The following is a 22,770-nucleotide window of genomic DNA, read 5'->3' on the forward strand; positions in this document are numbered from 1 at the left end:
AGTTACACGCAAAATCAACTTCTGAATAAGACTAATATTAAATTCATACCACAAACAAATTCTGCAGTTTTTGCAATAAAGAGAGTCTGTATCCAGACTGTTGAGCTGAGAGTAAGCTCTCAGAGAAGAAAATTCTTCTACATAAAACAGAGTAGCTGCTCACAACGAGAAAAAAGTTAACGTTATTTTGGATACATGGAGCCGTATAATAATACACAATACTCATACATTTGGCTATAACAAATAAGCCAGCCTGACCACGGTCAAATATTACTAAACCACGATTTACTTCAGTGTGTAGTAAGGTCCATTTGGATCAGCACTTTGGATTGGCCTGGTCAGTTTTTTTCTATTGGAGAAAAAAAAACTTTCTAAATGAAATAAGTTAGTTATGTTGTTGCAACATCTGCGATGATCTCCTCCTCTTACTGATGATGTTTTTGCTTGAGATGACGGAACAATATTACACGCACATTTGTACACTTTATTGTTGTGGAGTTCTATGTATCTATGTATCTATCTATCTATCTATCTATCTATCTATCCAGTGTATACATACATAAATACATGCATCTTAAGCTGCATCTTAGCAATTTGAAAACTGTGTTGTTACAAAATTGATTTACAAATGAATAATTGTTCTGTCCTACTGGTATTAACAGCTGCTGCACAGACAGCGGAACTCCTTGACACAGGTTTTCATCCTTATAATTATAACTAGATCAGGAGGAGGTCATTGCATGTGAGCTGGCCGTCAGCGTTGCACAGTCTGAAATCCTGTAGGGCAGAAATGGGTAAATTTTGGACACAAACTGCCTCACTTGGGGACAGAGGAAAGGATACGAGCAGGTGTTAGTCGGAGATAAGGAACAACAGCGGAGGAAGGTACAAAATTTTAAGAGGGGAGGCATGAAATTAAGTGGCATGAACAATAAATGAACAATTCAGAAAGGAAATTGCTATTATAAATGGAATTAAATTAACTTTATCTTCCAAAACCATGTACTTTACCTGTAGTGTTAAAATGAGACTTAATCAAATATCAGTTACTTTAAGTGCTTGTAAAAGATATCAGCATTTTACAGATAATCCTGCATCAGAATGATGTTTTATATAAATTTGGTATCCTTTCTCATTTGTTTTTTTTTCCAATCCAAGTTCAAAAGTGACTCAAGACAAAGTGGTTCTTTTGAACAATAAATAAATGTGAACTGTTTGTGTACTACCAGTAAATGTGCCACTGGTAATTTATTATTAAAGTGGGTTTCATTTTCTCCTCAAATCCTTTAGCATGCCTAAGGCTCACGGAAAAAAAAGAAACATCACTGTAGCTCGTTTTGTTCACAACAAATCGTTTATTTATTTAATTTTCTTTTTTTTCTGGTAGCTGTGTTCGTAACACGTGTACGCACACGGATAGATAACAGAAAAACACAATTTGCCTGATTGAAAAGAGGACCTTTGTGAATGCTTCCTTTCTTATATAAATGCATCACAATGAGGAAACATTTCAGGGTTTAATTGTTGTGATTTTGATTTGGCTGCCTCCGATGTTGTGGAAGGCGACGAAAAATCGACATTTCTAAGCAAACAATCCCGACAACGCTTCTCTTCTGGACCTCGTTTCAGCTACGACAGCTTTAGAGAACAGAAAGGAGATGAAACCAGAACTCAAACACAGAACCACTTTTCAAAAACACCTCCCATCATCGCTTTCTGCTTCGTCCTCTCTCTCTCTCCCTTTAGTAAGCGTGCCCACCAGCTATGTGATCAGCTCAGATGGGGAAAGCACGAGGCAAATAGGCAAAGAAATGGGTGGAGGGCGGAGTGAAAGTGTAAAAGACGATGGATAATGTGCGACAAAGAAGAAGACAGGAGAAAGGACATGGATCTAAAAGACAAAGTCGTGTCAGCCAGTCCATGAGTCAGCTCATAGGAAAGACAGGATTCTTAATTGCCCTTAGAGCATATTTCTCATCCAACCTCTGGTAATTGGACATGAGCACTGGTGATAAATCGCTTTGATTTGGTGGCTCCTGACTGCTCTGTGGCACCTGGAAATAGGACGGGCATCCGGTTTGGGGGGGGGGGGGGGGGGGGAATGTTGGCAACAGCTTCTCTTCTTTTTTTTCTTTTTTTTAAACATTTCTACCCACCACATGGCAATGTTTCTTATTATTTTATATTTTATTATTATATTAAATATATATATATATATATATATATATATATATATATATATATATATATATATATATATATATATATATATATATATATATATATATATATATATATATTGTTAAATAACAGTAGCTAATTGAAAATCATGTCTTCCAGGCTTAGGTGTTTTGAAAAACACAATTTGAATCTTAAGTAGGTCCATTTCTACTTTGGTTACCCTCTTTTAGGGCAGTTTGCAATACCAACTGCTGGTCGCTGCTTCGGAGCACCTAATCTCGGGAATCAACGGGAATCAACCAGGCATTCCTTTCTGATAGAACTCTTTTGCATATTGATCTGCAAAAGAATACATATCTGCTCTTTAAATTTGACATACTGTGCTGTTTTGAGACAGGAAAAAAGTTAGTACCCCGGAGATTGAAATCATTTTTGGTTTTCTGATCCCCAAACTCCCCCCACCCCCACCCCCCGAGAGCTTTTTAGGTAGGGGCTTGCTTTTGGCCAGTTAAACGTGTGCACACTTTGCAAGGTGTTCAGCTGGAGCAGATTAAATGGGTTAATCTAATTACACATTCAAGTGTAGTTTAGGTGGTTGTAAAGTCCACTCGTATACAGTACACTTCAATACTAGAGGTGGCAACGCACTGATCCACGATTCGCACCATAAGTCCAACTTTACAGCAAACGGTGTTCGTTAGTGTCCTAACTTATTTCCCTCCGGGCCTTTCAATCATAAAAACATCGTGGCAATAAAGTGAAGAATGACTGACATTGGCTGCAGAAAGGGATGATTTCAGTAGGACTTCAAATGAAGGATTAGATGTGCAAAGGTTTAATTTAGCATGTATGAGCATTTTTAGTGCTAAATCAGCAGCTAATGTTTGCCCACATAGTACATAATGTGGTGATTTCTTTTGTCGTGGTAATTTGTATTTATACGCTTGTCTTGAGTTCAATCTCATGGGACTCAAATGTTTGTGTATTATAGCAGTCTGGTGACATATAGTGTATTACTTTACACTGTAAGCAATAATTCAAATATACACATTTATACTAATGAATGGCCATTGTGATTGAAAACCATTTGCCATGCAACAAGCAGTGTCTCAGAATCTGTTTTATTTCTCCGCAAGTTATGTTCCATCAAGGTGACCTCGATAAAAGAACTAACGTGAATACAGCAGCGTAAGTTTAAATTAACAGTATCATAAAGTGTTGTCGTCGTCGTCGTCGTCGTCTTCTGTCACGTCCGTACCGTTTCTGGGTTCAACCAACTGAAAATGGTTTAAAGCCTCTAAGTGATGAATACGAGGAGGCAATGATCTGGTTTATGTCAGATTTGGCAAAGCACGGGTGCTTTACGTTTACCAACCATTTATTTACCGTATACGACGAGCCATATTAAATGTTTACGAGCACTTCGTTGCAGCTCTGCTTTTTAACTGCAGAGAAGTGGATATGACTGCAAAGTTTGTTTAAAAGAAAATAAATCAAAACCAGTGCTGGACTAAACTTAAATGCATGCCAACTAAAAAAGAATTTATACCAACCACTTTAGGTTTAGTAGCATACCTAGAATCCCCCAGTTTAACTTTGCAACAAACACTAAAACCAGTTCTAGTTAATACTTGCATGTTGATATCCACCACTCAAACGATCTAAACTGTTGCTCTGCATCGAGATAACGCAAATGACACGCACTTAACGCCAAACAAAATTAGCAACTACTATCCACTCACGTTAAATTGTTTGATTTACGCCGCGGTTCGACGGAAACTAAAGGCCGCAAGCAGCCGATTCTGAGGCGGGCTTTGAAACACACCGATCGTTCCAAATTCATTGACGCCGACAGCTGCATTAGTCAAAGACCTACGTCGAACTAGTTAGTCCGTGTACAAATTGATTACAAACATCCAAACAGGAATGAGTCGACCTTTTACGCAAGTCCCGGTACTAAAAACAGTTTATCATCAATTTGAGAAACAGAAAACACCTTTAACTTGCTTATTGTTATTCAGCAGATTTTTTAATAGAATGCAAAGATCCATTATGTGGAAACAAATTCAAACACTGTTTCTGCAGTAGCTTACAGAGAGGAGACTGTCCGAGACAGGATCATAACCATTATTAGAATGTAAACTTTACAGAAGGAGATACAGATGAAAAAATGCCACAAGGGCATCCATATTTTACTGGTCATAAAAGTGTGACAGTGAATAAACGACAAAACACTCCCCACAAAACATCTGCAAATGTCATTATCACACAGATTTGAACATTGAAGACAAAAATAAACTCATCCTTTTTTATTTTATTTATTTATTTATTTTTTTTGTCGTCATCTGTGCGGCTCCACCTACAGTATTTCTCTAAAATAAATCCATTTACACTTCAACAAATCCTCACATTTACATGAAATTCATCAGGGAAGCATTTGTTTGCAAAAACACCCATAAGCAAAGAACACGATTGGCCGAAATACGTCAGTATCGCAGTCGTCATTCACACAGGAAGTTGCTGACAGGGTAGCGTGGCAAAGAACTCAGATTGGCAATAATGCAGGCTGCTTGATCTGGCAGTGGCCTATTAAGAAAATAAAGGATGAATGAAAAGTGCATGAATATTTGTTTTCTTTTAGCACTGCTAGCGTGATCTGTTTGGAGCTTGGGAGAAGGGGGCGATCTGGGTAGAAAACGTATGAGCAGAAGTAAGGTCGAGACCAGAAAAACGAATGTCAAAAGGAACGAGCGAGTCCATGCTTGTCGTTTAGTTTATTTTGTCTTTTGTCCAATGTGTCACTCTCTGTCCGCGTCGGTCTTTGGAATGGCGTTGATTGGATGGTCGATTTTATTTCCTTTTTTTCTCTCTTTTCTTTTCTCCTCTCCTCCTTTTAACGACTGTACCCGAACTCATCGGCATCGTCTGCACGGAAGTCCCCGTAGCGCCAAATGTTCAACTGGTGGGAAGACAGAGACAGATTTTATTCAACATAATGAAATAAACAGCCATAAAATACGGCATCATTCCCGGTCGCTTTGAACCAGGCTTCCAAGCCTCTCTAGCACATTACATGTGAAATGGTCAAGAGAAAGCACAAGGGAGACAGAAAGTCACCGTGCAGCGTTAATACCCAGAGATCCCAGCCTCACACAGCCCAGTGTGAAGGCATCATCATCACCATTTAATCAGACTCTTTGTGCGTAGCCATCCAAGCTGGAGGCCCAAGGTGCTTCAAATACCACCCAGTCTATTACTTCTCCTATTCCATTACATTCACAGGCACCGGTTCATAAACCATCACAATGCAGTTGGCAGAATGCGAGCGTGCGTAGATTAGAGTTGCAAGCAGCGTGTTGCCGAGTATTTAAACGCAATAGAATTTGTGCAGTCTAAGGGGTGTTTTGCGCGCGCACGTACGAGGGTTAATGTCTGTGTGGGATGTCTTTTTTGGCTTTCAGAGGCACGCACGCACGCTCAGCTGTTAATGGTGTGATTCATAGCTAATTAGCGACTGTGCTAATTAACACTAGTTATTAGAATGAATGAATGAATCAAGCCATTTGTTTGTATTGCTATTTTCTGTCTCTCACTCCACTGACTTTTTTTTTTCTCCTCCTCCTCCCCGACACCCTGAAAACACGCTAGCAACTCCGATCGCGATTAGAGTCTATTCCGCTTCCGAGCAACCCGCCGTCTGGGCACGTCGTAACACCACTAAAAGAGCCCAGGAGAGACGGTCGCCTCTGGGTTTCTGTGCCATCACGCTTGACATTTGCATGAGTAAAAACAAAATAGGATCCAAGCATCTACACAAGCTCCCGGGGAACTCGCGAAAGGCACCTCAGAGTTGTAAAAACATTTCCCGTCAAACTGTACGGCTAAAGACCGGAAGGGATCCAGCTTTCGCTCACGGGGCAATACTTGGAATCCCCAAATACATGAATTGTTATTCCTTCAATTCATGTTACATATTTTGTACACTGTTGTATATATTTCACACAGAGAAATAGGTTAAGATGGCACTTTGATGATGTCTTGTCCTTGACATGGATTTTTGGCTCAGTTTAACTGGAAGAGGTTTTAGATACTCATTCAATACTTAGTAGGATACATGCATTATTGGTTTTACATTTGTCAAAGGAACACTTCCTAATAGGAAAATCTGAACTATCCAGTGGCTGATTCTTTAATGAGAGTTGTACTAATAGTTATTAAGAAATCTTCTATGACACTTAATCATCTAACGTAGGTTTGAATTCCTCACGGAGCTTTCCATTCTCTTGCTTCTGGCCGGCCAAAGAGTTCACCAGTCTTTGCTTTAGACAATAAGTCAAAGCTCTATTGACTCATCTTAAAAAATGAGAACACTGCATCGAACGGCCATTTTTCTCTTCTTTCTGTCTATATTCCCTACGCACGCTTTTGCTCATATCCTCCCCCCCCCCACACATATTTTCACAGCATGGACCTGCACAGGCTGCTGGCATCGGTCCATATGGGGCCATGGTGACAGCCAATGTAACGTGTCACATCTTGAGAGAGAGAAAGAAGCAGCAGATAGGAAAGACGCTTTCTCGCTGGTGGCAGTTGGTGTAGAAAAGTAATAAGTGTTGTAATGTATTCTTGTTTTGGCAACATACGATTTCTCACATAGAGGCAACGAAGGTGACAAAGAGACACAAAGGCGGTCGGCCGGTATGAACCGTCTTACCCTGGCACTCTTGGCAGATTCTTGACTGTTCAGGTACTCCGTCACCTAAGAGAGAGAGAGAGAGAGAGCATTAGCATATCACATCACATCACTATGTTTTTTTTAAGGTGAACGAACGCATCCTTTCAACCCGCTCTGCCCCCGGAGACATTTCCGATACCCGCTCGCTCGGAAATTAACAACCCGTTTGTACAAAGTCCACTTTTTTCCCTCGAAAAGCACTTGCTCAACATCACAGCCACACTGGATCTCAGGAACGCAGTGTTCTCTGAAGATCAAGATAACACCCATAAACAGAATGGTTATGTGACTGCAGGGAATGTTGGACAGAAGCCTACAGAGCACCAAGTGCCACATTACGGCTCGCTGTTTGAGGTCATCCATTGTGAGAAAGAGCTTTATCACTTCACGCTTCACGCCACAACTCACATTAGCAAAGCCGGCGGCAAGAGAGTCGCATCTTCTCCTCGTGACCGCTAGCCTCGGGCCAACACATTGCCGGTGCGCACAGGCAATTTACAATCAAGTTCCTTTGCTGGACGCCTCAAAGAAAGTACCAGCCACAAGGCGGTAAACCCAGAGTTCAGCTTGTGTTTCATGTTGATAATCTGATCTCTATTGTACAGTAGAGTAGAGTAGAGTATAGTATAGTGGCAGGATAGGCCAGATAAGAGAGAGCATAAATGTATGAGTATTGTAAATAATTTGCCAACATCCTTCATTTAAATAAGGCCGCGCAACATCTCAAAGAGCAACAATATACCCGTTTTATGATATACAACATTGACATTGTTTCTAAGATAGTATATAGTATTAAGGTTTGTAGTCTTATGTAAGCTACAAACATGTTACAGTCATCCAAATGTGACACACACACACACACACACACACACACTCATATTTTTGTAATATAAATGCAGCATCTTGTTTTGGACAAAATAAAGATCTCTAAATCCAGAAAGAGAGACTAACAAGCCAATGTGTAGCGTTGAACATATTGACTGCTCCTGCTAGAACAGCCATTTAGCCTCATTGAACGAACAAGCGATGAGTCACAGGGCAGGGAGAACGGGCGCAGTGCAAAACTCCGACAGCACAGCGCCGGTCTGTGCCGGACGGGTGCGGTTTCTACTCCGTGAGGTTTGACAAAGAGCAAGGATTGGTAAACGTAGTAAATACGACGTACACATTTTTGGAGTTATTAAGATACAAAGATGACATTTAATCCTTTGACCTTGCCAACACATGCACTTTGAGGTGAAACAAATGTGGGCGCAATCTATGGCAAGTCTATGGGAAGTAAAAGGTGAAAACCCAAGCCGCCGTTGACCTTTCCTTTGTGACCAAACGGAGGTTGCCGGCATCTGCTCGGCGGTCGCGCACAAGCGTAAAGGCGGCTTAAACGTCGGGGGCGAGCGGGGCGTGACGTTTTGACGACGCGTCACTTTTGTTCCCCGCCACCGAGACGCTCTCTGAGGACCGCTACATTAGCACAGCTCAGGTCTTGGCAAAAGTACCGTAACCTGTTAAGGGCGGTGTAACTTTTGGGCCAGGCTAAGCATCTGTGTTTCCCAGACTTTTATGTGAGACTGTGCTGGGTGGACCTCAAACCTTCTACGGTGGTCCAGGGGCCTGCTCCCCCAAGGTTAAGAGGCTAGATCTACGATGAATTGCGTGACTTAAAGTCTACGCGCTTACATTTATATACAGACATAGGTGGGCTCGCGGGATAAGCCGAAAGGACAATCAAACCAAAAAAGGGTACTCCAAAAAAGGGAGCGGTGTTATTTATCCAGTAAATTCAGCATTAAACGTGTCGAATTAATCTGAGAACAACCAATATTAGCAGCGGCTAAAACGGGAAGCTGAGCTAAGCTAGTTAGACTGCGGAGGGCCGTCAGTCTAGATAACTAACGGGAAACACTCCATCTTGACAAAGTAGGCCGCCAAAAAGAAACTGACCACCTTCGTCAGCTATCTTTGATCATCCTATCGGTTCCTTCAGGAGTTTCCCTTTCCCTTTTCATTGCAGAAACCTGCTCGTAGGACAACAGTTCTGTGAACATGTTGTACATGATGCAAAACAACTAAGCAAAAGCACATTGAGACTTTGTTGACTACTACTACTGTGTAGAAAACAACACGGGCACCCTTCACATCCCTAGTGTCATACATCATATTACGCAGCACGCCTTTATTAAGAGCATGCCATGAGCTAGTGGCTTTAGTGTTTAGTGTAAATATGTGAAGCCAACTAAACGGGTCAGCGCAAACAACAATATGCTGGCAAGTATGTGTGAAAGAGCCAGTGACTTTTGATTGTGAACGGTCATGATATCAGATGCTCTCGCGTGCCGCTTGATAGTGATTTTTAAGGATCTCCCTCCCCTAGTAATGTAAACGGCACGCCGGCGCGGGCAGCGAGAGAGGCGGCGTTCAGACGGAAGGGCTCAGCGTAAGTGGACGCATGGACCTCCAAGCTTGAGTTGCGGAGCTGTTCTCTGCACGCTCCAATTACTATGTCAGAGTAGATAAAGAGTGATCAGGCTCCACACAGGGCCTTTAGATACAGCTCACCTCACCTCCACCAACTGTAGCCACCCACACTCACATTGTGTGTGCGAAGGGTGGTAAGCAAGACATATGCAGGAGATATTTTGAACATTGTGTGCAGCATAGCTTGTTGATTTCTAAACAGAAAGAAATACTAGCACGACGATTAAGAGAAGAGTACCTAAAAGACACCGTGCAAATAAAGAGACGTCACGAGCTCGTAACGGATTTGATGGCGCGCCACGTTTTGTAGCTCGTTACAGCAGCAGATGAGCTGGCTTTCACACTCAGGTGCACGCGCGCGCACACACAAAAACAAGGACGCCAGATGTTAAAACTGTCGAGTCTGGATGGGGCTCTGGAGTTTAATTGCTTAGCCGGCTCATGCACATAGGTTGATTTGATAGCTACACTGCACACGGCACTGCCAAGATAACAGAGCGCACGTGCGAACGTGCGGCCGGTGAAAGTGCGGCGACTGCACAAGACATCCATCAAAAGCCAACTAAAGGAGAGGCGTTTTGGGAAGGCACTGTCATACGGCACGTCCGTCCCACCGGACAGCCGTGCAGACGATGCCGATGAGTTCGGGTACAGTCGTTAAAAGGAGGAGAGGAGAAAAGAAAAGAGAGAAAAAAAGGAAATAAAAGGCGTCACCGCGCGGAAGTTGTGCCATTTGGGCATCGGAGGGAAGCCGTCAGCGCCCGTAGCTGTTCTGTTTTACACTTGGAAGGTTTCATATCTGCCAAAGTGGATTTGGCTAAATTGAAACCAAAAAGAGAAAATGACATTGCTAAGAAAATGGCAAACTAGGCACTGCTCAAGTTTAAAGGAAGCATCTTCTTATTTTCCAACTGTTACATGGCTAAGAGTCAGCCTCCACATGCAAAGTGTTCAGTGCAAGATGCAAAGTCAAGAGCACTACAGCACAATATGCACAGATGATGGCTGCTGTATTGGGACTATCACGGTGAGCCTGTTTTTGTAGTCTAGATGGGGGGGGGGGGGGGGGCTTTCCTGGCTCGTCCCCATCTTTTGCTCATTTCAGCTTAGCCAATCGGGATGCAGGGCGATGATGACTGCATTCAGATTTTGAACAGCTTTTCTATCGGCTCCAGTGGGGAGGCACAATAGCGCATTTCCAACACAAACGGGCACAAAGCTCATCTAGAGATGACTTACAATAGCAAACAAACCGACATGCTGCTAAATACAGGTGGAGGGAAGAGGATGAGAGGTTTGACGCAGAGGTTTTGGCAAAAAGGAAACACGAGGTGTTCCAGGTGCAAAGTGAGGAAGAGAAACCGGGAAAAAGATTTTGAGGTGACATGACATTCAGTGTTTAGTGCGTTAGGGTGGCAGAAGGAAGTTGATGACACGACGCTTGCCCGGACGACCCTACAGAGCTCCCATATGCCAGACAGATGCCATGTTTGGTGAGCAGTGGCCATGAATGCTGCCAATGGTAGAGGATATTGTGATTGGATGAGGAGGATAGTCTGTGGATGGGTGGGAGTTTCCCCTGAATGCATGCGATTAGCTCACAGTATCCCATTTCATTTTGTTTACAGTCTGTAACATGCACTAAAACAACTGCTAAAAGGTTTGATTACAGGTTGATGTATTCCAGCTCAGAGCAGAAAAGAGCTTCTCTGATGTATATGTTCTAATACATAGTCAATATTGAGTAACTTTGTAGTTGAAGCCTTAAGTGTGGGTAAGTGTGATGTTGGTTTTTTTGAAAGGCAAACTACAGCCGGCGTGGGTCCGGTGCTTGGCACTAGTCAGCGTGTCCGCGTAGCTGTGAATCCGTCTGCCTGAGAGCGAGAGAGAGGCCGCGTATTTGCCCGCGCCGGTCGGCACGCCTCGCCCGGGCGGCGTTCTGGTACGCGCGGTGTGAAGCTGGCGGATGTGAGCGGGAGCTAACGTTGCAATGTTTTGACAGGTTGTGCGCGTCTGGCGCGTAGGTGAGCTGCCACTTTATGATTTCACAGCATGCAATAGCGCTAAGCGAAACCAGATTTTGGACGGCACACATCTGAGAAGCAAGCGACAAATTTAAGTTTCAGCACCTTGCACGCTCTCTTGGTTCTGGCTGCCAAGGTGCGACGGCAGTCGATGAAAAAAACGCTAGAGTGGAAAGAGAACAATGAGGCTCGTCCTCCACGCACGTTGAGCTTTTCTCATTAACGGCAGTGATGAGCTCTCTCACACACACTCACACAGGGCCAGGCACTACCACCCTTTTGTTAGCGCTTGTCCTGTAGACTCCACTTTAGAAAAGTGAAAGTAACTTGCACCCAAGACAGATCAGGGCCAGCACGCTTATGGGAATATGATGTCTTGTATGTGCAACTCAAATTGTTCCAAATTGAGTGCACTTGGCTGAGCTGCGTACGGTATTTTAATCCTAAGAGAAATCTATTCTTCACCTTCACATCCATGAGTACTGCGTGGCAAGCAGAGAGGAGGCCACAGTTTGTTAGGAGTCCCTTCAGTTTGAAGGTGGTCAAAGTAATAGGAGAGGGCAAAGCTTGTCACATGTCAGGTTTGTTGTGGTATCTGTGTTAAAAGAAAACCTTGGAACAGTAAAGTGCAACCACTTTGTTTTTGTCTTGCAAATGATCCAAATATGTGTAGGACAACATCTTTGTAATGCACGTCTTTAGATACGTGTGTATCCCAAAGTCAATAAGGAGCCTTTTATACCTATCCTTAGTATGACTAACTGTTGCTCTCCTAGGTTTTTTTGTTTACATGTAGCAAGCTGGGACAGGAGATCAAGTCAGCAAGTCAGTGCTGTTTGCAATGTTGGTTTCAGAGGTAGCTGAGTTTGTGTTCTTTCTCTTGAGTCTGCTGATTTAGTCTGTCTTTTTTCCCCCAGAGTTGAGAACGGTACGTGGCAGGTGTTGCTCTGTTATTGGTGGCAGTGTGAGCTTAGTGATCACAGAGGGTTCACCCCTTTGACCTAATAAGGGCGCCCAATTGAGGCAGGTCGTAACGAGGAGGCGGTGTCAGGTGTTGGCAATTCGGCTCCAGGTGAAAGTGCAGCAGTGAGGCTGGAGCGTCAGCGGAAGCGTCAGCCCTTGCGTGAAGCCCGACGACGTAAAGACCTGCGAGTCTACCTGCGCGAGTCCACCCAGCGGGGGACACCGGGGACACCCCACTATCGCCTGGCCCACGCTGCTGCCGACAAGGCCGGGGCCCCGACCCCACCTTCTGCTACACGCTCTGCGCTAACTTGTCGCTCGCTCATCAGCTCGGGGGGGAAACTGGACTTCTCAACAATGAAACCCAGCACTTTTCCTCAACAATCTGTCATCTCTGCAATATCATGCCATCCCAATCGCAGCACCAGTTCCGCTCAGGTAATTGTGACAACTTGTGCAATGAACTGCACGTGTTGCTGTCCCACTTCCCTCAACATCCACCTGGACAAACCACAGGCAGCTCACATGTTTGTTCTTCTAACTATGCAAATGGAGCTGGTTTGCAACATATGCTTGTGTCTGACAATTGCAGCTAAATACTGAAGGGAACTGGCACCGCCGTGACTCCGCTCCGTGTTGTCCGGGTGAGCATCGCCGTCTCTTCCCCTCCGCTCTGATCTCCCTGCCCATCAGCCTACATTTCTTACACCTGTTAGCTCGCTTTCTTAAACCCTGGTTACCTGTTGTTCTCCACCACATTATCTTCCCGTTTCCCCGAGTGACCGCTCTCCGTGTCTACCTAAGATTTCTATGTGTACATTATTTCTCTGTTTACCTGCTCTGCCTATGCCTTTGAACATTTTGTGGTATTTTTTGTCCTCTTGATACTTAGACAAATTCCTGCTCTTGGACAGTGTACCTGAAATGCCCCGTTGGTCTTCGGAGCGGTAAGTGACTTTACATTTTGAATTTGGACTAAGCACCGTGAATTATTCTTAGAAGAGGAGTTTTGCACAAGCCAGACAATGACAAGTGTGTTTTGTTGATACTTTCAGTTGATTTCAGACAAAGTCTGTCTAGTTGTTAATTTGTTAGATTCCTGCTGTATTTTTCAGCCCGGGTTTTCTCCCGGCCACCCTTGGTTGTCCCGCACCTTTTGAGCTCCACATCACCCCCGCCACCGCTCTGCACTCTGGCAAAATCACTCCACCGCTTCCTGGCCAGCTCCTTCACTCACTTCACAACTTCCTCAATGTCAACCAGTCTGGCTCCAAAAGACTCCACAGAAACCGCACTCCTGACTGTTGGACAATGTCTTCGAGCTGCAAAAGCCACAGGTCAGTCTTCCGTCTTAATGATTCTACTTCATCTATCGTCACACTTTGACACTGAACCATCTAATCCTCTTGTCCACACTCTCTGACATTGTTCTTGCCTATCGGGACAAACCTCTCTCCCGGTCTGCCGCAAGGCTCAGTTCTCGGGCCTCTTCTTGTTTCTGTCTATACTGCATCCCTGGATTTCATCATTCCCTCACGTGGTCTTTTCTATCCCCGCTATGCAGATGACACACGGCTCTTCAGATCTCTACGCTGGCTTCCTGTAGCTGCTCGCATGACATTCAAAGCTCTGTCTGTTTCTTACAGGGTGATTAACTCCGCCGCAGTCCGCCAACAAACCGTGTCTGTCGCTCCCAGCGCCGCAAAGAAGACGCCGAGCAAAACTTTTTAGCGCAACGATGCCGCGATGGAGGAACGAGCCACCAGACTCTGCACGCTAGTTCCCAATATTCCAAAAACTGCTGAAAACAGAACTCTACCTATGCACTTTAATCTTAATTGTTTTGAAAAACTGCCTGTTCTTTTCTTTCTCGCACTTGCATCTCATGAAACGTGAACATTTTTCTGATAGGACTTTGCTTTGATGTTTTCTCCTTGACTTAGATTTTGGCTTGCCTTGCACCTCGCTTGTAAGTCGCTTTGGATAAAAGTGTCTGCTAAATGACTAAATGTAAAGTAATCTCAGATTACGCCCTGTTGCGCGCCGGTCCCTCTAGTGTTGCTGTCGGAACAGATAAAGCACTTTTTAGTGGCAACGTTGCGCGACGAGCCCGCCGATACAAGTTTGTGCGGTTTAGAAAGACCTACGCGCACCAAATATGCACGCATCAAATACAATAATTGACACTTTCTAAGAAAGATTCTCCAGTTCTTTGCCAGGGGCGCTGGTAAAAGAAGAAACCAAATAGCACTGAAGTACAACACGTGCCCAAGCTTACAAACACACTTACTTCAATAAATGCTGCAAGAACTTTTCTCATTCTTTTTCTTCAGTGGCCGTTTTTATATTCTGCCGTGAGGTCACGCAACTCAAAATGCTTTTAGTTTCAACTGAGAGCGATAATCTTCCCCCGTCTGGTCCATTTACGCCCTTAAGGTGTGTTGGAGGGAAGATGTAGTCTGTACATATGCGACAGTGTGTGTACATGCGCATAAGGTGGAGTGACGTTTTCATTACCGGCGCGTGTCGGCCGGGACAAAAGGGCCCTCGGAGCATGCGATTGGCGTAAAGCGGACCTGCTGTCACGCCCCGCCCCCCCCCCCCCCCCCCCCCCCCCCCCCGAATCTCAGCGGGTGAGCGTGTGTATGTGGTGGAGGTTCTTGATGGGCTGTGGCAGGCATTGGGGTTGAACAGAGAGGACAACGACCTCAAAGTGAGTCAGTCAATTGGTGGACCGGATCCAGCTAAAAGCCATTTATAGATGACGTGGTGAAAAACTTTTTAGGTTGGGGGTGGAGGTCACAGAGACAAGTTACATCATGTCGGGACGGTCCAGTGGCTCTGCGTGAACAGAACACCCACTACCACATCATTATTTGGGTGGGTTTCGTATTGCGCTCGTGCAATTATTTTTTTTCCCCCTTAAAAATGAGTGCGTCGAAAGTTTGCCTTGGAACAACTCCTACGCAATTCCAACACTGCATCTACATGGAGCCTTGTTTACTAATTAGGGCCATTTTGTTACAGCGATCTTTATTGTATTAAATCGCATTCTTGGAAGACGTATAATCGTTGTCCAAACCGGTGCTTTGACAGTATGTTGGCAGATGACCACATCAAATGAGCCTCAATACTGTATGTGATACAAAGAGCACAACCGTACTTGTATTGACAAAATGGAAGAGTCGATCCCCGGAGACGCCGTGCGCATGTCTGAACGTCGTCCTTTATCTCCTGTACGCTGCGGGTGTGCCCACACCTTTCATTAGGCCGTTTCGTCTCCGTCTACACTTTCACTTAACTGTGCAATGCAAGTGCTGCACTATTATTTACTACGCTGGGAAATAACAACAAGGTGTAAGACCACTTTATGTGACAACACACACGCGCAAAATAAATAAATAAACAAATTATACTGTAGAAGCCACAGCTCGACTCCCCTAGCAGTCCCTCAAAGCTTGGAGGTCCTCTGCTCAGCACTCGTTCATAAAAAATAAAAAGCAATGCCCCAGCACACATACTACAAAAAGTGATGATAAAAGAAGAAGGATGAGGGGGAAAAAAAACAAACAAAACAAAAAAACACATTTCCCCAGGGACCACTGATCTGCAGCTTTTGCTGTTGGGGAGCCGCCTTACAGCCGTTTTCCCTACAGTCTAGTGCACGCACAATATCTGTGATATTTTAATAAGATCTTAACTTTGTCTTCACAAATAATTGTCCAGAGTGTGGGAATACATTGCAAGTTGCGTGTAGGTCCGTTCAGCGGGCTGTGTGGCCGTTGTTTATTGGAAGTAAGAACACTCACCAGGGACTGATGCAGATACTTCTCCATTTGTAATTCACTTGTAATTAGCAAAGACGTTATTCGTTGGTATTGCTAATGAACTCTAGGCTACGACCGCTGTCGCTTAGCTGACATTACGTCGGTAAAAAGCGGCAAAGCACGCGATGCGGTGCTCCTAACCGCACGGCAATCTTCCCAATTGAGCTGTCACGTCAGATTCAGCTTGATGTGAATTAGTCAAAGATATCTGCTGCTGGCTCTCCGTGTATTCCCATCTGGTACAAAGGATACAACTCGTCTAGTAGTGGTCGATCTTTGCCGACGTCTGCGCTCGCGCTGGCCGATTGAGAGCCGCGCCCGCAGATCTCGTAGCCCACGCCGTCGCCGTTTCGCTTGCTTGTGCAACTGCGTCCGCGTCTCAGATTGGCACGTTTTATTGCCTCTTGGCGAGCGGCGATTGAGACCTGACCTGAAAATAGAGTTGGAGCATTCGTGCTGCTCCTCACCTGCCACATACCATTCAGAGCACAGGTGAGGGGACAGGTCACTTGTTTACAACTGTATGGCACTACATGCCCATCAAATTAATTTTAATTCCTGGGGATTATTGTTCAACGTGACATAGTGCTGAAAGAAAAAAATGCAAATTAGCACATGTCAAAGCCAAATGTGCTGCCTCCTCATCACTGTCTAAATGAAGTGCTCGAGCTCCGTTTGGATAACGCCAATGCCAAAGGTTAAAACGAGAAATGAGGGAGAAGAAGGAGGATGTGTGAGCGAGTGGAATAGAAACCAAAAAAAAAAGATGAAGCGCGGTAAGACAAATGGAGACTACAGAAGTAAACGGGAAGGAGGTCATTAAGTGGACAGCATTGGAAACAAGCAACAGGATGATAAACTGATATTAACAAAGTGATGGAAAGAATCGCACTCAACGATGAGTACACAGAAATGTTACTGTGGAGGAGGCTGGTAGAATAAGTGTGGCACGTTGCCATTCTAGCCACTAGATAGTTGATGGTGCCAGGACAATTTAAGTGTGGCTTTGTTTAATCTACTTTGCCTGAGGTGAAGAATGCATAGTCAGTGTTTGGGTCTAAGGTCTGAGGAAACCTCTAAATGCTGTGTCAAAAAAAGACAGCTCGTTTGGACGCAAAGAATAACCCGACAGTAGTCTTGGCAATCATCCGCCGCTTCTTGTTTGCAAAAGTTGAAAGGTTTGTTGTCGGGGTCGAGTCTTTATAATAATACTATAGCTGGGACGGTTCGGTGTAACTAGACCCGAATTTTAACTTGGACTTATTCGCCGTACGGGTTCCCTAGGGTTGATGCGAGTGCTCTCTCATTTATGCGGATGCCCTATTGATCGCACTCTACTCTTCCCATCGTTCTCCTTTTTTCTAACTGAGAAAAATCAATGCACACTTTATTCATGAATTTGGTAGATTTTTTTTTTTACTGAAGGGGGAAAAAATATAGATTTCTATTTCCAATTCAAGGGTAGCAGTTGCCATAAGGGGTAATCACACCCAATGACACTGATCTAAATCTGGCTGCCCAAGGCAAACATTATTGTTGAGCTTCGCTAACAGCTCATTTACATGAGTAGAACTTGCACATTTTATTTGGTGGCTAACTTTACCTACCACTTCAGAGTGTGTGTGTGTGCGCCTTAGGGATTAAGAAAAAAGAAAATACAGTTTTTAAGGTTTCAAGTACATTTGCACTGAAATAAAATGTCTGAATGAAAATACAGAGTACGAGCACACGGACAAGAAATAATGGCTAATGTGATGTACGACACTGACAGAAAACGCGGTGGAGGGTGAAAAAAATGATCGTAATAAACCAACCTGCTCTACGTATGGTGACGTGCCCCTTTTTTACGGTTACCGTTTTTCCGATAGAGCGATCGTCACCTGCGGGCCACACAACTGGCACGACGTGCGACACGCTTTCTGCTTTAAATTCTGCTTGATTATTAATTTCCATACCTGCGAACGCTATGAAATATGCATATTTTGACTCGACTGTTATCTGTTCATTTGTGCCCGCTTTGGCTCATTTCTAGACTGTGACAAAATGCGAGTTGCGCTTCATTCCCCTCTGTTGCTGCCCGTCCAGAGCTCTAGATGACTGCCGGTTTCCCCTGGTAATTTACGCTGCGTCGATTAATACCGGTCTTACTGCGCGTCCGCCCACCTCCTACTTCCTCTGTTTCCTGACTTCCTTTAATAATCCGCTTTCTTCAATCGGACAAACAGCCGGCGTATTGTGGTCGTTTCGCCTACTCTTTCACGTGGACTGTTTATCCTTTCCCGTGCCAGTGTTGCGTAGTGCTGGCGTCCGTATGGTGTGCATAATACGCAAGTGTGGGGCTTAAGGCAGAAATGAACATAAAACTCCAAATGGATGAATATCCCTCTCTGCTGTCCCTCTCCTGGGACAATGCCATCCTCAAAGACTGGTGTTAACCTTCAGTGCTCTTACGACTGACTGTTGGCGGTCGCCGAGGTGCCGGCGAACATTACGGCCCATCTGTTACGCGGCGCTTACCGCTACGGTACAGATTAGAATGACCGTGTTCCAATCCCCCGGAATGGATAATGAATAACGAATGGAGCCAAAATGGAACAGATAGGAAGGACAAAAGTCGCTTTCACGACGAGGCCGATAGACTGGATGAGTGAAAACGAGAAAGTGGGATAGAAAGAGCTCAGAGCGAGCTGGCTTGGATACTACGCTGTAAAAAGCACCGTGGAAACTTTCTGGAAGGGGAAAATCCTCAAAGCACAGACAGAGGGGTCAATAAAAGGCTATAATATTTACCATCAAACCCCTGCAAACCATAGTAGTTTGTCCTGTTATGCAAATTAATTGAATTTATCTGCACAATATCCCCCTCAGTTAATAGATACATGTTTTTTCTCTGAAAAATGTCAACAGCAAACATTGCCCACTTTCATCTCCAAGAGTCCAAGTCCTGTTTTTTCAGCTTACTAGTCCAGAACCCAAAGGACAGAAAGAACAAACTAAAAAGGTGTAGTCTCAGAATTGTTTGTATATTTGCTTGACAATTGCTAATCAATATTGAGCTGATAACTAATTGTTTGAACTCTAGCACAAGTCTATCACATGAAGCCAGAAATGGAGCCATTTAAGGACAATCTGTATTCTGAGTCACTGAATGGAGTCTTGTAACAATGTATTAATTACAACACAACACCCATATCAACGAATGGTAGGACCGATTACTATTTACTACATTTAGAGGTTTGAAAAGCAGCATAAGCAACCTGACCCTATGCAGTTTATAAGGCTACAAGTCATATGGTTTGGAGCTGTGTTTTTTCTAGATATTTTAGCCAGAGGCCAAAGCGCTTGCGCTCAATAATGCGCGGTTCTTCATCGACCGTGCTGGAATGTGCTTTTGTATGTGGTGTAAAGTGTGAGCAAAAGTGAGTTAACAACTACAGCACAGAACCACGTATGAGTAAAAAGGGAAAATATCTTTATATGCGTGTCGGCTTTTGATTTATCGGGATTCACGGGACATTCTGAAGGTTTCGCAAACGTTCCGGTACAGATGCGCGCAAGCTTGCCGACGACATTTTTCATTAGAGCGGTTGATTCCGACCGCCGGTACCACTGCGATTGTTCGCGGGAGTGGTCGATCGACGAAGATCACGCCGAAAGACTGCGGTGTGTAAAAGTCTGCCGGGTTGCAAGAAATCCAGGGTGATGTGTGGGAAACTAACGAGATGCTAATGAAAAGGAATAGTCTAAGACTGTAAGAAGACAAAGGAGACCAATTCACAATGTTGAAATCTTCAATCAATCTTGAACTAGAGGGCTTCACAATGACCAAATACTGCTTTCTAGCATCTGAACATTTTCCCATCTATAAAAAGGAGATTTTAAACTACAGCTGTGCAGCACTGATAATTCCATAACTCCTAATATAATCAAAGAAAAACAAGACAAAATAGAAGAAACGTAGACAATGTAGACAAAGACAAATGAGTGATTGAGAATTGAAGTTCAACGCAATGAAAGACGCTGCAGCGGCAAGTCGACGCAATGACGGCAAAGTAAAGAGCGATGCTTCCCGGTTTGACAAAATGGGCGACATCTAAGGAAAATTATAGCGGGTAAATGTATATTGTGCGGTGGTGGATTGACAAGTAAGAAAGGGCGGTTTATCTCGTGCTACGGCACACGCGCCGCAACCCCTACGGGGATTTAGTCCTATTTTAGCTTTCGTGCATCGACAAAAAAATCTATACGCGACAGACTCTTAGACTGGCTAGGTGCTTTCTAGCATGGAAATGTGGTAATTATCTAACCGTCAGAAAGCCATAGGCAACACGTGGAATTTTCAACATCAAATACCACACAGGGGACTCTTATGTCAATAAGAATGCTAAACATTTACTGCACGCTCAAAGTGAAGTAGCGCCTTTTACCATTTGATCAACCGACTTGTCAGTGACTGCTTAGAACAAATATCGATCACGCTGTGCGTTTGACAGCACTTCAAGCCAATCAATTAAACAAGTAGATTGAGAGAAAAAAGTCATCTTTTTTAAATATTGCATAGGTACCCATAATGTATGTATCGCAGCACCGCTTTCCAACTGTGGATTCGTGTCGGACGGAAAGCCCGATCTAGACAGGTCGACTCTAAGAGAAACAACGCCTCGATTTTAAGGCTTCTTAAACTGAACTCGTGGTTAAGAAAAGCCGCGTTTAACTTCGCTCTCCGATCGCCCGCAATCTCTTTGTCTTGTCGCTTACCATTTTCTGCAGGTGCTTCTCCTTGCGAACATCCACCATGACCAAGCCCTCTTTGACCAGGCCGAGGCCGACGTCGTCCTTGGTGTCTCCAAACTGTAATGTGACGTGTGGGCAGGTCACGCCGGAGTACTCCACGTTCAACAGGCACTGGATGTTTTGGATGTCCCGCACCACGCAGTCCACCACGTCCGCACGAGCGTCCTCCTACGGTAGTAACAATTGAGGTGTGAGAAGAATGAAAGTGGGCCAGTAAAGGAAGGTGGCATTAAAGCAAGAAAAAGCAGGAGAAAAGCAGGGGAAGGGAGGAGAAGATTGAAGAAGATAAAAAGGATAATTAGTATAGTGTCTGATGACTCTCACAACAAGATATGCGCACGCAGACAAAAATGCACACTGATATGACTGCTGTAAACACTCTACCCATACACAAACCTAACTGTGATCTGATTTCTCTGTTGTTGGGGTGGGGGGCCCGTCAGCAAGCTTGGTAATGCGGTCGGTGAGAAAACACCGTTCCATAATCCAGTACAATTACAGGATCGCTCAGATAGTGATCCGTCAGTACTGTGGCACAATTATCTACTCAACCAGTTCAGGGGATTTTGGTTTAGCTTATCTATCTAATGGTCTGATTTCTCCACCTGTCCTTTTCCTCTCACCCCTCACCCTGTTGCTGCACCGCAACCGTTCTTATTCCTAACCTTCTCCAATGTGAAAGGCGCCGTTTGATTGAACTCGTGTTTGAGCGGGAGGCGAACGGCTACGGTGCGATCCCGACCTCGCGTCCTTTAGTAGTCGGGGTAAAGACGAGAAAAACAAGTAAGCTGCGTCTTCAAAAGAAGGAATGCGCTCAAAAACTAAAATCGGGCCCTGGCCGCCGTCCATCCCTCCCCTACGCCCTCCGGCCCTTCGTTTCCTTTCTTTCTCGCCTTGGTCTCGTCTCCGTGGCAACCCCCTTCGAGCTAGCTGCCCTTGGGTACGTGCGTGTTTGGTGTCCGTGTGTGTGAACCTGTGTGGGCAGAGAAGCTCGTTCGAGGTACAAAACTAAGGGCCTTTTTTGTCCCCGCTCTCCCCCTGGTCGGCTTGTCGTAGGCGCTGCAGGGGAGCTTAGGGCCAGGGGGCTGGGAGGAAGACGGCCGACTGAGGCAGAGAGTATTACGGAACAAGAATGAGTTGACGGTCGTGAGGGGGCCGTACAAATTTAATGAGAGCCTTTGAGTGACCCCGTCTTGTTCACCATATGTGCACAACAAACCTGGTTCAAAAACTTAGATGCATTAAGAACAGACTAAAATATTTCCACAGAGGGATGAGTAATGTTTGAAAATGTAGGGCCTGTACATATTTTTAAGTTGATACCTTACTGGGCATAGAAACAGCTTTCTAGAAAAACACGTTTACAACACTATAAGCAAATATGTGCAAATTCAATCCATTTCAAAGATTCAAGTTTTTTTTTTAAATATATAAACAATTTGGAAAAATGTGATAAAGGGGTTTTGTGGTATTAGAAAAAAAAAAAGCATTCAGCAAGTGTGTGCTGTGCACAGTGTGTGTGTGAGTGATGACAGGCGCTACACAGGGCTAATAAAAGTCAACCTAAAAGTAAAGCGCATTAAAACAAATAGTAAATCAATCAAAAACAAAGAAAGTATAATAAAGGTAGCTGTGCATTTACAGAAGCCAATTTTAAGCCTCCATTTTGTCCTCTGTTATAAGCCTAAAAAAGTGCCAAGTACAAAGTGCTTTGCAAGGTGCAGTGATACAGAAACACAGTAACAAAATAAACAGGTAAAACCTAAAAGCT

At 44.3% G+C, this 22,770-nt stretch overlaps 1 protein-coding gene across 1 annotated transcript in view; it reads right to left on the reverse strand.

Annotated features, from left to right (window-relative positions):
- Positions 1 to 4,188: 4,188 nt before the first annotated feature.
- Positions 4,189 to 22,770, reverse strand: part of snd1 (staphylococcal nuclease and tudor domain containing 1) — a 159,618-nt gene continuing 141,036 nt past the window's right edge. The window contains exons 22-24 of the mRNA XM_067489517.1: positions 20,964 to 21,167; positions 6,896 to 6,940; positions 4,189 to 5,140 (exon numbers count right to left, since the gene is read on the reverse strand). Coding sequence (XP_067345618.1) covers positions 5,075 to 5,140; positions 6,896 to 6,940; positions 20,964 to 21,167 — 315 coding nt within the window. The 3' untranslated portion in view covers positions 4,189 to 5,074. The remainder of the gene's footprint in view (positions 5,141 to 6,895; positions 6,941 to 20,963; positions 21,168 to 22,770) is intronic.

Source organism: Channa argus, chromosome 21, assembly GCF_033026475.1.
Source record: "Channa argus isolate prfri chromosome 21, Channa argus male v1.0, whole genome shotgun sequence".
NCBI classification, from domain to species: Eukaryota; Metazoa; Chordata; class Actinopteri; order Anabantiformes; family Channidae; genus Channa; species Channa argus.